The sequence below is a fragment of the Bos javanicus genome, chromosome 11 (genome assembly GCF_032452875.1).
Source record: "Bos javanicus breed banteng chromosome 11, ARS-OSU_banteng_1.0, whole genome shotgun sequence".
Classification (NCBI taxonomy): Eukaryota; Metazoa; Chordata; class Mammalia; order Artiodactyla; family Bovidae; genus Bos; species Bos javanicus.
The window spans coordinates 62,182,337-62,195,368 of NC_083878.1; the positions used below are offsets into that span (position 1 = coordinate 62,182,337).

The 13,032-nt window shown below is 37.3% G+C and overlaps 1 protein-coding gene across 3 annotated transcripts in view; it reads left to right on the forward strand.

Moving 5' to 3' along the window:
- The window catches only part of UGP2 (UDP-glucose pyrophosphorylase 2), a 56,404-nt gene that overhangs the window by 11,682 nt on the left and 31,690 nt on the right, over positions 1-13,032 (forward strand). For all 3 annotated transcript variants that reach the window (XM_061432785.1, XM_061432783.1, XM_061432784.1), the window contains exons 2-3: positions 7,783-7,910; positions 8,756-8,863. In XM_061432785.1, the coding sequence (XP_061288769.1) occupies positions 7,797-7,910; positions 8,756-8,863 (222 nt within the window). In that variant the 5' untranslated portion in view covers positions 7,783-7,796. The remainder of the gene's footprint in view (positions 1-7,782; positions 7,911-8,755; positions 8,864-13,032) is intronic.

Here is a 13,032-nt window from a genome sequence, read left to right on the forward strand (position 1 = left end):
CAGAATCATTTTATGTTTCACATTTAAACCAATCCTTGGGAAGGCTTTCAACCAATCTGGGCCTAGTGCCATCTTTGAAGGCCTTGAAACAGAATAGATGACCAGAATAGCATTGGGGTAGGAAGACCATTGACATGCATGGCTGCTACAAACATGTTCAGATAATTGGAGTATAATCTATATCAGAGCTACTCAAGGCAATAGTAGCAACATTCAGTTATTAGAAATGCAAATTCTCCTCACACTAGACCCAGAATCAGAATCTCTGGGCACTTGCCCAGAAATCTATGTTTTAACAAGCCCTCCAGGAGATCTGTATGCATATTAAGGTTTTAGAAGTCCTATTGAAACAGGAACTTGGAACCTTTAGGCTTTCTTCTTGAGCACTTTCATTAGCTTTAGCTACTCAAAAAAAGTACTTCAGCTTGGCTTTTTAAGATGTGCCTGGCTCAGGAATTTGTATTTCTTTTCCATCAAGTGAAAATCCCACCAAATGGAGAAGAGAAGTGATATAATTAGAGTTGCATTTTTAGGGAAACAAACCCATTCTACCTGGTATCACCAGATTAGAGTGACAGATGGGTTGACTAGTTAGAAAACTATTGTCATCATGACCAGGAGAGTGAAATTAAGGTTGCAGCTATAGGAATTAAAAGCAATGAATGGAATGGTAGTGATTCAGTTAAGTTTGGTATTGGATGTGGATGTAATGTGAAGAAGGATGAACCAACTGTGGCTGAGGTTTCTAGGTTGCCTACCAGTGATTAGCAGAATGTCAATGCCATGGAGGCTGGGGCAGGGAGATGAATTTAGTTTAGATGATGAGTTTGGTTTCCATGTTGAGTTTGAGGTACCCAACTGGGTGTCCAGGTGCAAAAGGTCTAGAAGGTGGTAGGGAATGTTAACCTGGAGCTCAGGAAAAAAGATCAGGATGAGAGGCATGTATTTAGGAGTTATCAGTAAGGAGAACAATAAGGGAACGAATAAGGGGGGAAATAGTCTGGGAACAGAATCTTTAGAAACCCAGAGAGTAGGAGAAGAAAGGAGGAGCCAGTTATGGAAATTGAGGCATGGTTATAATAAAAGGAGATGATGTAGGATAATACTGGGTAGCTGAATCCATAGAAGAAGAGTTTTTTTAGGAGGAATATTCACAAACAGCTGAGTTTAAAGGACTGCAATAAGAGCCCAGGAGAGGCTGGTTAGCTTTAATAGGTCATAAATCTAGTCAGCATATATCCTCAGCTTTGTGCGTGCGTGCTAAGTTGCTTCAGTCATGTCTGACTCTGTATGACCCCATGGACTGTAGCCCGCCAGGGTCCTCTATCCATGGGATTTTCCAGGCAAGAATACTGGAGTGGGTTGCCATGCCCTCCTCCAGGGGATCTTCCCAACCCAGAGATCAAACCCGTGTCTCTTGCGTCTAAACTGTATTGGCAGGTGGGTTCTTTAATACTAGCGCCACGTAGGAAGCCCCATCCTCAGCTTTATTCATGCTTATTTCTGGTTGCCATTGCATTCTTAGAGTTTTATGCTTATTTGGATCGCAGGTCATTTCCTGGTTTAAGTGAGCTCACCGGTTCTATGACTTTGGGTACCTCTCCTTATGCATTTCCAAGGAAGGTTAGGACTAATTAGATCTGAGGGATGGGAGGTGGCCTAGGAGGGAGGGTTCCTCACCTTCCTTGCCCTTGGTGTTCTCTGTGCCCTGCTCCCTGTGAAGCTAGCTTTCTGCTTTGAAATGTGAAGTTGTTTTGTCTGTGTCTGTATCAGAATGTCAGGGGAAGGGTATTATGTATACTTCTTAGTTGCTGAAATGGATAAAATAACAGAATTAAGAAACAAAAACAATAATTTGTTTGATTGAATATCTCATACTTCTCAGTTCTGTTGCTTTCCTCCTCCCCTTTTCCTCCCTTTCCCGCTTTTTTGGCGCCACTTGAATAGGGAAAAGTCCATGATGTTGAAATCTTAGTACTCATGAACAGGGAAAAGTTAGGAAGTTGAGGCAGGGGAAAGGTGTCTAAAAAGCTACTGCCTGTTTTATCCTCAGTTGGCTAAATTGTCATTAAGTCAACTAAGACAATACTTGTAAACCCAGCTTGATGTGAGCTTCCTGTAATAAAACATTCTGATAGAAATGCTTTTGAAGGAGAATGTTACTTAGGGATTTTGTGCCAAAGATTAGAGAGAGCCAGACTAGTTGGCAGAAATGAGCAGGATATTTCTACCTCACTGTGGTGGAATTGGGCTCAGAATAAACTGACTTTGTTTCCAGCATTAGCCTGCTCTATGACCTTGGGTAGGTCATTTAACTTTTCAACCTCAGTTTCCTCATTTGTAAAATGTTGAGAGTAGATTAAATGCTCTCTCTCATCTCTAAAAATGTCTTGATTTTATGAGTGAGGTAATGAAGTGTTTTGTCCCTAAAATGCTCTCTATCTAAAGTAGAGGGGAATCAATTCTCTATTGTTAGGAAGTGAGGGGGGACAAAACATCTTAGGAGGTTCTAGTTTGTATTCGGAGAAGGCAGTGGCACCCCACTCTAGTACTCCTGCCTGGAAAATCCCATGGGAGGAGGAGCCTGGTAGGCTGCAGCCCATGGGGTCGCTAAGAGTTGGACAGGACTGAGGGACTTCACTTTCACTTTTCACTTTCTTGCATTGGAGAAGGAAATGGCAACCCACTCCAGTGTTCTTGCCTGGAGAATTCCAGGGACAGGGGAGCCTGGTGGGCTGCCGTCTATGGGGTCACACAGAGTCGGACACGACTGAAGCGACTTAGCAGCAGCAGCAGCAGTTTATATTAGTCAGTGGGTTCTTTAATTGACCTTCCATTAGAAACACAGCTGCCATTGCCAGAAGTGTAACTTGAGAATGTTAGGTCCAAGAAAGCTTCTAAGTTCTATACTTCTTTTCCTACCAAAAACTCCAAGTCTTTCTTAAAGAATTCAGGAATGGATAAAAGAGGTCACTGCAAAGGGAAATGGTTTCTAGTGCTGTGCTTCTTAGTCTGTGCCAGGTGCTTAAGAATAGACATTCTTCTTGATTAAACACACTTCCTTATTCTTGAAAATTCTTTATTCATTGAAAGCCCTTTCTTAAATGACTTAAAATCAGAAGTTTGTAGTAGCACCTCACACAGGAGAAAGGGAAGGAAACAGCAGTGGAAAGAGGTAGAAGAGGTAATGGGCTTGATTTTTCTATTGTAAAAGCTGTTCAGATTTGTAGAGGGGGAGAAGGAATGCAGATGGTTCTCTATTTGCTTTGGTGCCATATCAAATGAACAGGAGGAATAAGGTTTGGAATATTTGTCACAACTCAAGTGTGAATCTTGTGTTTCTGTTCCTGAAGGTTGGACCTACTGCAGCTGGCAAAGATCACATGTAGTTGTTTTTTTTTTTAAGTATTTATTTAGTATTAAATGTGAGGCTTTCAGTTCTTCTTTGCTAGGCTTGGAAGGGAGGATAGTAACATGGGTTCTGTGTGTTTTTAGCCTTAAATCACATACATTGATAGGCTATTGTTCTGCAGGATGAGTCTCTAAAGTTTGGTGTGGTGGTTTTGTTTTTTTTTTTTCTGTTTTCTAGGTTTTTCTCATGTCTCAAACAGCTCAGACTTTGTAGACTTGTAGTAAAAATAAATAAAATTTAATTTTATCTCACTTTTGGCATTTGCCCGAAATATAAGTTAAATATTTCCATCATTATTTGGAGGAATGTGACTATGCAGGCTGGCCTTTAGGACCTAACTTCAACAAAGCAGAGTCTTGTAGATGTTTTTGAGTCTAACAAAAAACTTTTAAAATTGTTTTATAGTAACTTCTTAATCTGTTTTAATCAGTCTGTGACATAGAATCAAATGATATATGCATTCTTTAGTGATTTTATATTTAGTATATTTTTCTTCCAAGTGACTTTTTATTTAATATGGGAGTTAGTGGGGTACTTAACCTGTGACAAACTTTAAACTACAGCTAAGTTAGCCAGAGGATAACATGTGTGGTTGATGTCACATTAACTCTAGTTTAAAATGCTCTGTAGGGGTTTTTAGTTACCTGTCACAGTGATAGTGCTGAACCCCGAAGTGCATTGGGCTTCAATCTCTTGAATACTGTGGACCCATTAGAAGACTGTTTTTTTGATTGTTACAAATTGTAGTGCCTGAAAACATTCTTAAGATGATTGTCTTAGGGAAAAGAAAGGTTCTCCAAAGACAGAACAGGAAAAATTCTTTTAATAGAAAATAATTATGGTAGAAATGTCTGGTTCTTTAGAAATGCTGCACTTTTTGTATTTTCCATCATTGGTTCAGTTTGAACGAACGTGTGTAGTTCAGAGGTCTTTGTGTATGCATTTTAAAATTGGTAAATTACTTCATCTTTCAAGCTTTAATTCATTTTTAATTTTAATTTTACTTTGTACAACATGTACATGGTTACCTGTTCTCTGCATTTGTAAATATAGACAGTATCAATTTGTTAATTCTGTAAGTAATTTTTATAATTATGTGACTCTATTTTGCACTTAAACTCTTTATGTGCAAAAAAAGTTGTACCACTATGCTCATTCATTATTATCATTTTTTATAGATTATAATCAAATTGCAAATTACTAGTTGAAACATATCTCTGTTTATGAAACATAACCGTGTGTGTTTCTTATGATGTTTCTTAGCTCACATGTAAGTTGTTTATGAACCACAGTTTGAGTCATTTTGATAGTTTTACTGGAGTCCATAAACTTAGCCTTTAGAAAGAGCACAGTTAGAATATACTATTTTAGGATTAGATTGTGTGCTTTCACCAAATTCTTTTTTTTTTTTTTTAACATGGTGGAAATTGTGTATAAACTTTTTTTCGAAAAGCTATGATAAATATCTCACTTGTTAACATTTTTCAGTATTTGGGAGAGGCTGTCTGCATTAAATCACCTCAGGTGTTAAATATTTACTAATTGTTAACAGTAATTTAATTTCTGCTCTCAAAACTATCTTTAAAATATTGATTATCTTGCCTTTAATTTTGTCTATGTGTTTCCTTCTGCCCAGATAACAAATTAAGGAATTTATGGCATGTGGGAGTTTTTTTTTAGCTATTGTTGATACCAACATTTATAGAACTGACTAGCTATCAATGAAATGTAGCTTCAAAACACATTTTTAAGATTGAGTTAGGTATTGAAGATGGGGGGACGTGAACAATAATCTCTTCCTTATTTTATAAGAAGTAGACAGAATTTCTGTTTAGATAATGAAGTACGTAAAACAGCCTGTGTTAGTATCTTTGTCCCAAGGTACTTGAGTCTGGGTTGTTTCCTTTTTCTGTATTTTTCTATTTTTGTTTGTTTTCACCTAACAGACATTTCGGTCATCTTTAGTTAGATCCATCTGTTACAGAGGTGTCTAGCTATGTCAAAAGTCCTGATAATCTTGTTCGACACAGATGAGCATAGAAGTTTAATTAGGAGCTAGAAACAGGGAGGCGGCCCTGTGCCCTTCTTTTAAAATGAAAATTTTTATGCCAGGCAAGTGGAGGCACTTTGGAATTGCCAGTATCTCTCAAGAGTTCTTCTTTAGGTAAGAATATAAACTGAAGTGACCCCCCTTCTAAAATGGAAAAAAATCCTTAAATTTTTCATCTGGCCTGGAGGAAGAAGTCTTTTGTTTCAGTTGCCAAACCCTTCAGCTCTCTTATGAGGCAGCAGATCCATAAGGACATATTCCACAAAATATGCCCTTATTAATGTTACCAGTGGAACATTTCATGCAAAGATGGGCTCAGTAAAGGACAAAAATGGTATGGACCTAACAGAAGCAGAAGATATTAAGAAGAGGTGGCAAGAATACACAGAAGAACTGTACAAAAAAGATCTTCACGACCCAGATAATCACGATGGTGTGATCACTCACCTAGAGCCAGACATCCTGGAATGCAAAGTCAAGTGGGCCTTAGGAAGCATCACTATGAACAAAGCTAGTGGAGGTGATGGAATTCCAGTGGAGCTATTTCAAATCCTGGAAGTTGATCCTGTGAAAGTGCTGCATTCAATATGCCAGCCAATTTGGAAAACTCAGCAGTGGCCACAGGACTGGAAAAGGTCATTGTTCATTCCAACTCCTAAGAAAGGTAATGCCAAAAAATGCTCAAACTAGTACACAATTGCACTCATCTGACATGCTAGTAAAGTAATGCTCAAAATTCTCCAAGCCAGGCTTGGAGAATTCAAGCAGTACATGAACCATAAACTTCCAGATGTTCAAGCTGGATTTAGAAAAGACAGAGGAACCAGAGATCAAATTGCCAACGTCTGCTGGATCATTGAAAAAGCAAGAGAGTTCCAGATAAACATCTATTTCTGGTTTATTGACTATGCCAAAGCCTTTGACTGTGTGGATCACAATAAACTGTGGAAAATTCTGAATACCAGACCACCTGACCTGCCTCTTGAGAAACCTGTATGCAGGTCAGGAAGCAACAGTTAGAATTGGACATGGAACAACAGACTGGTTCCAAATTGGGAAAGGAGTACGTCAAGGCTGTATATTATCACCGTGCTTATTTAACTTATATGTAGAGTACATCATGAGAAACGCTGGGCTGGATGAAGCACAAGCTGGAATCAACACTTCCGGGAGAAATATCAACAACTTCAGATATGCAGATAACACCACCCTTAAGGCAGAAAGTGAAGAAGAACTAAAGAACCTCTTGATGAGAGTGAAAAAGTTGGCTTTAAGCTCAACATTCAGAAAACTAAGATCATGTCATCCGGTCCCATCACTTCATGGCAAATAGATGAGGAAACAGTGGAAGCAGTGTCAGACTTTATTTTTTTGGGCTCCAAAAGCACTGCAGATGGTGACTGCAGCCTTGAAATTAAAAGACATTTACTTCTTGGAAGGAAAGTTAATGACCAACCTAGACAGCATATTAAAAAACTGAGACATTACTTTGCCAACAAAGGTCTGTCTAGTCAAGGCTATGGTTTTTCCAGTAGTCATGTATGGATGTGAGAGTTGGACTGTGAAGAAGGCGGAGCACCGAAGAATTGATGCTTTTGAACTGTGGAATTGGAGAAGACTCTTGAGAGTCCCCTGGACTGCAAGGAGATCCAACCAGTCCATTCTAAAGGAGATCAGTCCTGAGTGTTCATTGGAAGGACTGATGTTGAAGATGAAACTCCAATACTTTGGCCACCTGATGTGAAGAGCTGAATCATTTGAGAAGACCCTGATGCTGGGAAAGATTGAAGGTGGAAGAAGAAGGGGATGACAGAGGATGAAATGGTTGTAGGGCATCACCGACTCAATGGACTTGAGTTTGAGTAAACTCCGGGAGTTGGTGATGGACCAGAGGCCTGGTGTGCTGAAGTCCATGGGGTCAGGAAGAGTCGGACAAGACTGAGTAACTGAACTGAACTGAATGTTATTTTGAATGTCCTCATTTGCAGCTTTGATGGCTAGGACAGAAACATTAATAGAGATGGAACAATTTAATATATGCTCAAATGATGATTAATCCTTTTACTTCCACCTGCTTCATCTTTTAATATTTTAGATACATTCAAAAAGCATATAGATATACCAGACAGTCAAATTTGAGCCAGTATGATTATCAAGTTATAAGTAGTTGGCAATGTTAAAATCCTCCTGGAGGTTGATGGGACCAGAGAATTGAGCCCTTTTCATTTAACTGGCACACCAGAAATAAATTGGTTGTGGTTTACCAGCTGTTTGAATGGCTGTCAGTTCTCAGTTTGTGGTTTTTACATTTTTGTTTTAGATCTCAGCAAGGCAATGTCTCAGGATGGTGCTTCTCAGTTCCAAGAAGTCATTCGACAAGAACTAGAATTATCTGTGAAGAAGGAACTAGAAAAGATACTCACCACAGCACCATCACATGAATTTGAAGTAAGGACCCTTACACTATGTTTTTGCTTTCATCCATCTACATGCTGAGTTGTTATTGCTACCACTGATCATCTAGCCTGAAATAATTACAAAATGTAATGATATATTTTAAAAATTAAGATTGCTTACTAATTAAGGATTTTCAGTATTTGCTCAGTATAAAACCATTGCCTGTTTTAAATATTTTAAATTCTGGTAAGTTTCTAAAGTTAAAAGAATCAGAACAAAGTTACAATTTATTTTTCTGTGTTTTGATATCATTGGGTGGAAAAAATGGATGTAAGTATTCAGTTAAAATTGTGAGAAGTTAATTTATCAACCTTATATCCTGGATGCCTTTTCCAAAGAGCCTGTTCTAACAGAACTGGGCTACTCTGACAGCTATGATAGAGGTTTCCCAGAAAAGGCAAGTGTTTACTTTCTTGTAAATCAACAGATTATCCTTTTCATTTTCAAATTTAAATTTGTACTTAGCCTTTTGAGGTTAGCTGTTTTTTGTTCTTTCTTATTCTTTTGGTGAAGATTAATTTGCATTTAAAGGAAGTAGAGAACTATATTGGTGAGTAAATGTAGAGAAGCAGTTGGAATTCAAGTAGACCGAATGGTATTCAGATTACATGATACTGGTGGGAGATGGGGAGATTGCTTGTATTCCTTTAAGTATGGTTCCTATTAGCTTTCTTCCTCTTTAGTTTTAAAATGGAGTGTAAAAAAGTCTCTGCTGTACTCCATGCTTTAAAGCTGTAAGAATTTCTCTGAAAGGTATTTTAAATGTACAATATATGTCTGTTTTTATTAAATACTAAGCATTCTGTTAGCTATAACAATGACTTCTGTTCTCATAGCACACTAAAAAAGACCTTGATGGATTTCGGAAGCTATTTCACAGATTTTTGCAAGAAAAGGGACCTTCTGTGGATTGGGGAAAAATCCAGAGACCTCCGGAAGATTCGGTAAGTTTTAGATAAAATGTAGGAAAATGTAAGGTAATTTAGAACACTGGTGTCACTTTTGGGGGTGGGGTACTATAGGGTACCTGTGGGAACCATCACTTCAGACTTTGAAACTACAGAGATAGCCTTCTGCCACTTTCCTTTGTTAGACTCATCCATCCTGTCCTGCAGAGAACTTACGAAAGTCTAATCTCCCTATAACACTGCCTCATAACTTAACATGATTTAGTATGAGGCAGTTCTTTTGTTCAGACACATGATAAAAGCTTCATTACGTTCTCTTCCTTCTTTCTACAAACCATCTAATGTCTCATTGTCCTTAGGGTCACGTACAGACATGAAGTCAGCTACTCAGAGCTCTTCCCGTGCTTTCAACCCTTATTTCTAACTGTATGTCCCTTACCTGCTTTTCCTGAACCAGCCCAACATTCCCTTCACACACATAGGATTTCCCTAGTCTTTTGTGTATGTTGTTTCCTTGGAACACTATGGGCTCTTCGCCTGTTAGTCCTACTCATTCTTTGAGGCCCAGTCTAAATGCCTCCACTTCTGTCATCAGCCCCCTTGAAGAAAGCTGCTCTGAAGAGATGCAGTACAATAGTCTCAGAGGTTCTAATCTAGCTCTACTGCTTTTGAGCTTTATATAAAATGAGAATAATACCAAGTGCTTTCTATACTTTATAGGTTTGTTATGAGACTCTATTTGGAAACATATGGAAATATGTTAAACTATGAAACATTTTGCTGAGTTTGTGGTTATTTCTATCATACTGTGGTACTTAGCTGGCTTAATCAGTAGTAATGGTTTGTATGCGTGTGTTGTCTTCCTACTGGTCTTTGAGGCCAAGAGACCATGTATCCTGAGGTGAATGATTGATCTAAACAAAGAGATTATTTGAGGGACAGATTAGGTTAACACATTGACTTTTCTTTCCTTTCCAGCAATTTTGATCACTGCTGCTTATGGCAATTTTCACTAAAGGTAGAAAAGACTTAATGGAGTGGAATAATTGTATGTAGATAGTTTATTTGTTATGTAGTAAGAGATAATCTAATATTGGTTTAAAAACAGGTTTGTTTTGAGCAGGAGTTTGGTAAACTACTGTCTGAAGGCTATAGCACTGCTTGTGTTGGTAAAGTTTTATTGGAATATAACGTATGTGTTCATTTGTATAGCGTGTCCCAGCTGGCACAGTGGTAAAGAATCTGCCTGCCAATGCAAGAGATTCAAGTTTGATTCCTGAGTCAAGAAAACCCCCAGGAGAAGGAAATGGCAACCCACTTCAGTATTCTTGCCTAGAAAATTCCATGGGCAGAGGAGCCTGAAGGGCTATAGTTCATGGGGTTGCAAAAGAGTCAGACACAACTAAGCATGTACACATTCTCTGGTATGCCATATCTGGTGGGTTAAGCTAATGGAGTCCTTCATAGTTTTTCAAATGAGAAAATCTTAAATATAGTTTACTGGTAAAGAGTACCTCTTTAATGTCTTTCAGTTATTAAACTTTTAAAAATTATGAATTACATGCCCATGGTAAAAAAAAGCAAAGCAAAAAAAAAAAAAAAAACCCACCTAAGAGTTCAGCTTGAGGAGTCTCTCATTTTTGATGTTAAAGTTAAAATTTCTCTTGTCTGTAGTGCTTGTCAATTACAGCATGCTTTTTTTTTAGGGTCTTATATTTTAGTCTTTGATTTCCTTTGCTCTAGTAATGCATTGTGATTTATTTTTTGTTTTTAAGTGGTAGAATTAGTCATATTTTCTCTTGAAAAAATTCGAGCAATCTTCTGGATAGGTTATATAATTTTAAAAAGGATCTAGTTATAAATTCAGTGAGTCGCCAGTCCAGGTTTGCTGCACGATACTGGATGCTTGGGGCTGGTGCACTGGGACAACCCAGAGGGATGGTACGGGGAGGGAGGAGGGAGGAGGGTTCAGGATAGGGAACACGTGTATACCTCTGGCGGATTCATCTTGATATATGGCAAAACCAACACAATATTGTAAAGTTAAAAAATAAAATTAAATTAAAAAAAAAAGAATGTTTGGGAGCAGGCCTAAAATTACAATAAAAAATTTAGACATTATGTATTTTTCCACTTTAAATACTTAATATTTTTGCTTGGAATTTATTCTTCGTTGATATAGCCTCACTTTTCTGATTAATGACATACCTGGGGATAAAGGTGTGGTTTTATTCTAAATTCTTGATGACTTGGAATTTTTTTTTCTCCTTAGACAAACTTAACCTTTTGATGATAGAGCCTACCTTGAAGGAAGAACCCAAAATGTGTTACTTTCACTATATTTTATGATTCAAGATTCTCCTTTGCCAATAGAGAAATCTGCGTTTGTGTATTTTGAGAGATTATGATATGTAGTAGGATTTCTTGGAGTGGGGATTGGACAGTGGGGAAGGAAGCAAGTAGAGGAGTCAGAACCACCTAGGGCCTTTTCCAGTTCAGCACCACCATTCCAAACACCATGCCAGCAACAGATCCTTTCAGGAGGCTATGCCCCTGCAGTGAACCATGGTTACTGATAGAAATACTAAGTTGATATAGGAAAAAAAAAAAAAGAATAGAAAATAGAATTCTGGGTATAATACGATTTTATGAAGTCTTTTTGTTTATAAAAATGTAAATCTCCATTAAAAATGTCTGTTTATAAAGCCTAGGTTTTTTAAAAGAAATGCTTACAATCCCATATGCCTGTAATGTTTACAGTTTTGAAATGCAGAGGGAAAAAACAAGTTTGCTCTTTTAACTATGTCATGAGTTTCTTGAGGGTACAAGTATGTCTTATATATACTCTGTATGTTAACTGCCAGCTTTTGCAAATAGTTCTGAGAATAGAAATTGTAGGTTAATATTCATTCGCTTTGCTTCCCCTATACTCCTCCAGCTCCATCCCTTTTCCCCTTCCCTTTCCCCCAAGCTTTTTTCTCTCTGCGCATAGAGTTTATATACAGATCAATTTTCCTTTCAAAATAACATTATATAGTATACACAGGTTTTTATTTTTTAAATGCAGGTAATACTTTACCCTCTTAACTAAAAAGAAATTATTGTGGGAGAATAGCCATTTAGAATGACATTTCTCATGTCATGCTTGCAACAAAGGTGTGCACAAAAACATTGTTACAACAGAGGATCTATATTTTTGAGTAGAGTTGGCCACCTTGTTTTGTAAATAAAGTTTTATCAGAACACAACCACACTTACTCTTTACATATTGTCTGTGGCTATTACAATGCTGTAATACTTCAATGGCAGAATTAAATACTTGTGATCAAGACCATACAGTTTACAAAACCCAAAGTATTTCCTTTCTGACTCTTTATGGAAAAAGTTTGTTGACCCCATTTTAGTGTATTTATTTTTAGAAGATCTTCAGTAGTTTTCCTTAGCTCTTTGGTCCCAGAAAACTGACCTCAAATGCCTTTCTCCCATCCAAGTACTAACCAGGCCCAACCCTGCTTGTCTTCCAAGATCAGACGAGATCCAGCACATTTGGGAATAGACTCAAATGCCTTTCTCAATTTAGATGATAACGTTGTAGATAAGACTGCTTTTTTCCTAAATAGTAGATTGGAGAGTATACTTATAGAGAGACATTGACATTTTATGTTGTCAAGTTTTACTTACTCACTCTTGCTTACTTTGTTGAATACTTCATTTTAGCTCTGTCTAAAATGAATATATATTTATATATATATAATTTACATATATACATAGAGAAGTATAATTGACATACAACATTTTAGTAGTTTCAGATATACAACATAGTAATTTAATTTAACATTTATATGCATTGCTAAATGATTACCAGTATAAGTCTAGTTAACATCTGTCACCATACAGAGTTAATACAATGTTTTTGACTGTATTCTCCATGTTTTTCTTTGCATCCCCATGACTTATTTATTTTATAACTGAAAGCTTGTACTTCTGGATCCCTGTCACCCATTTCGCTCCTTCCTCCCCTCTGGAAACCACTAATCTGTTCTCTGACATACATGTTTTTTGAAAAGACTATTGAGTCCATATTTTATTGACTTAGGCTGAGAGGAAGAATGCATTTTATGGAGTTATGCCATGGATAATGCTCTGCTCCCATTTTGTGAGTGTTAATTAAATGAATGTAGTAATCAAGATTATCTTGATATTTA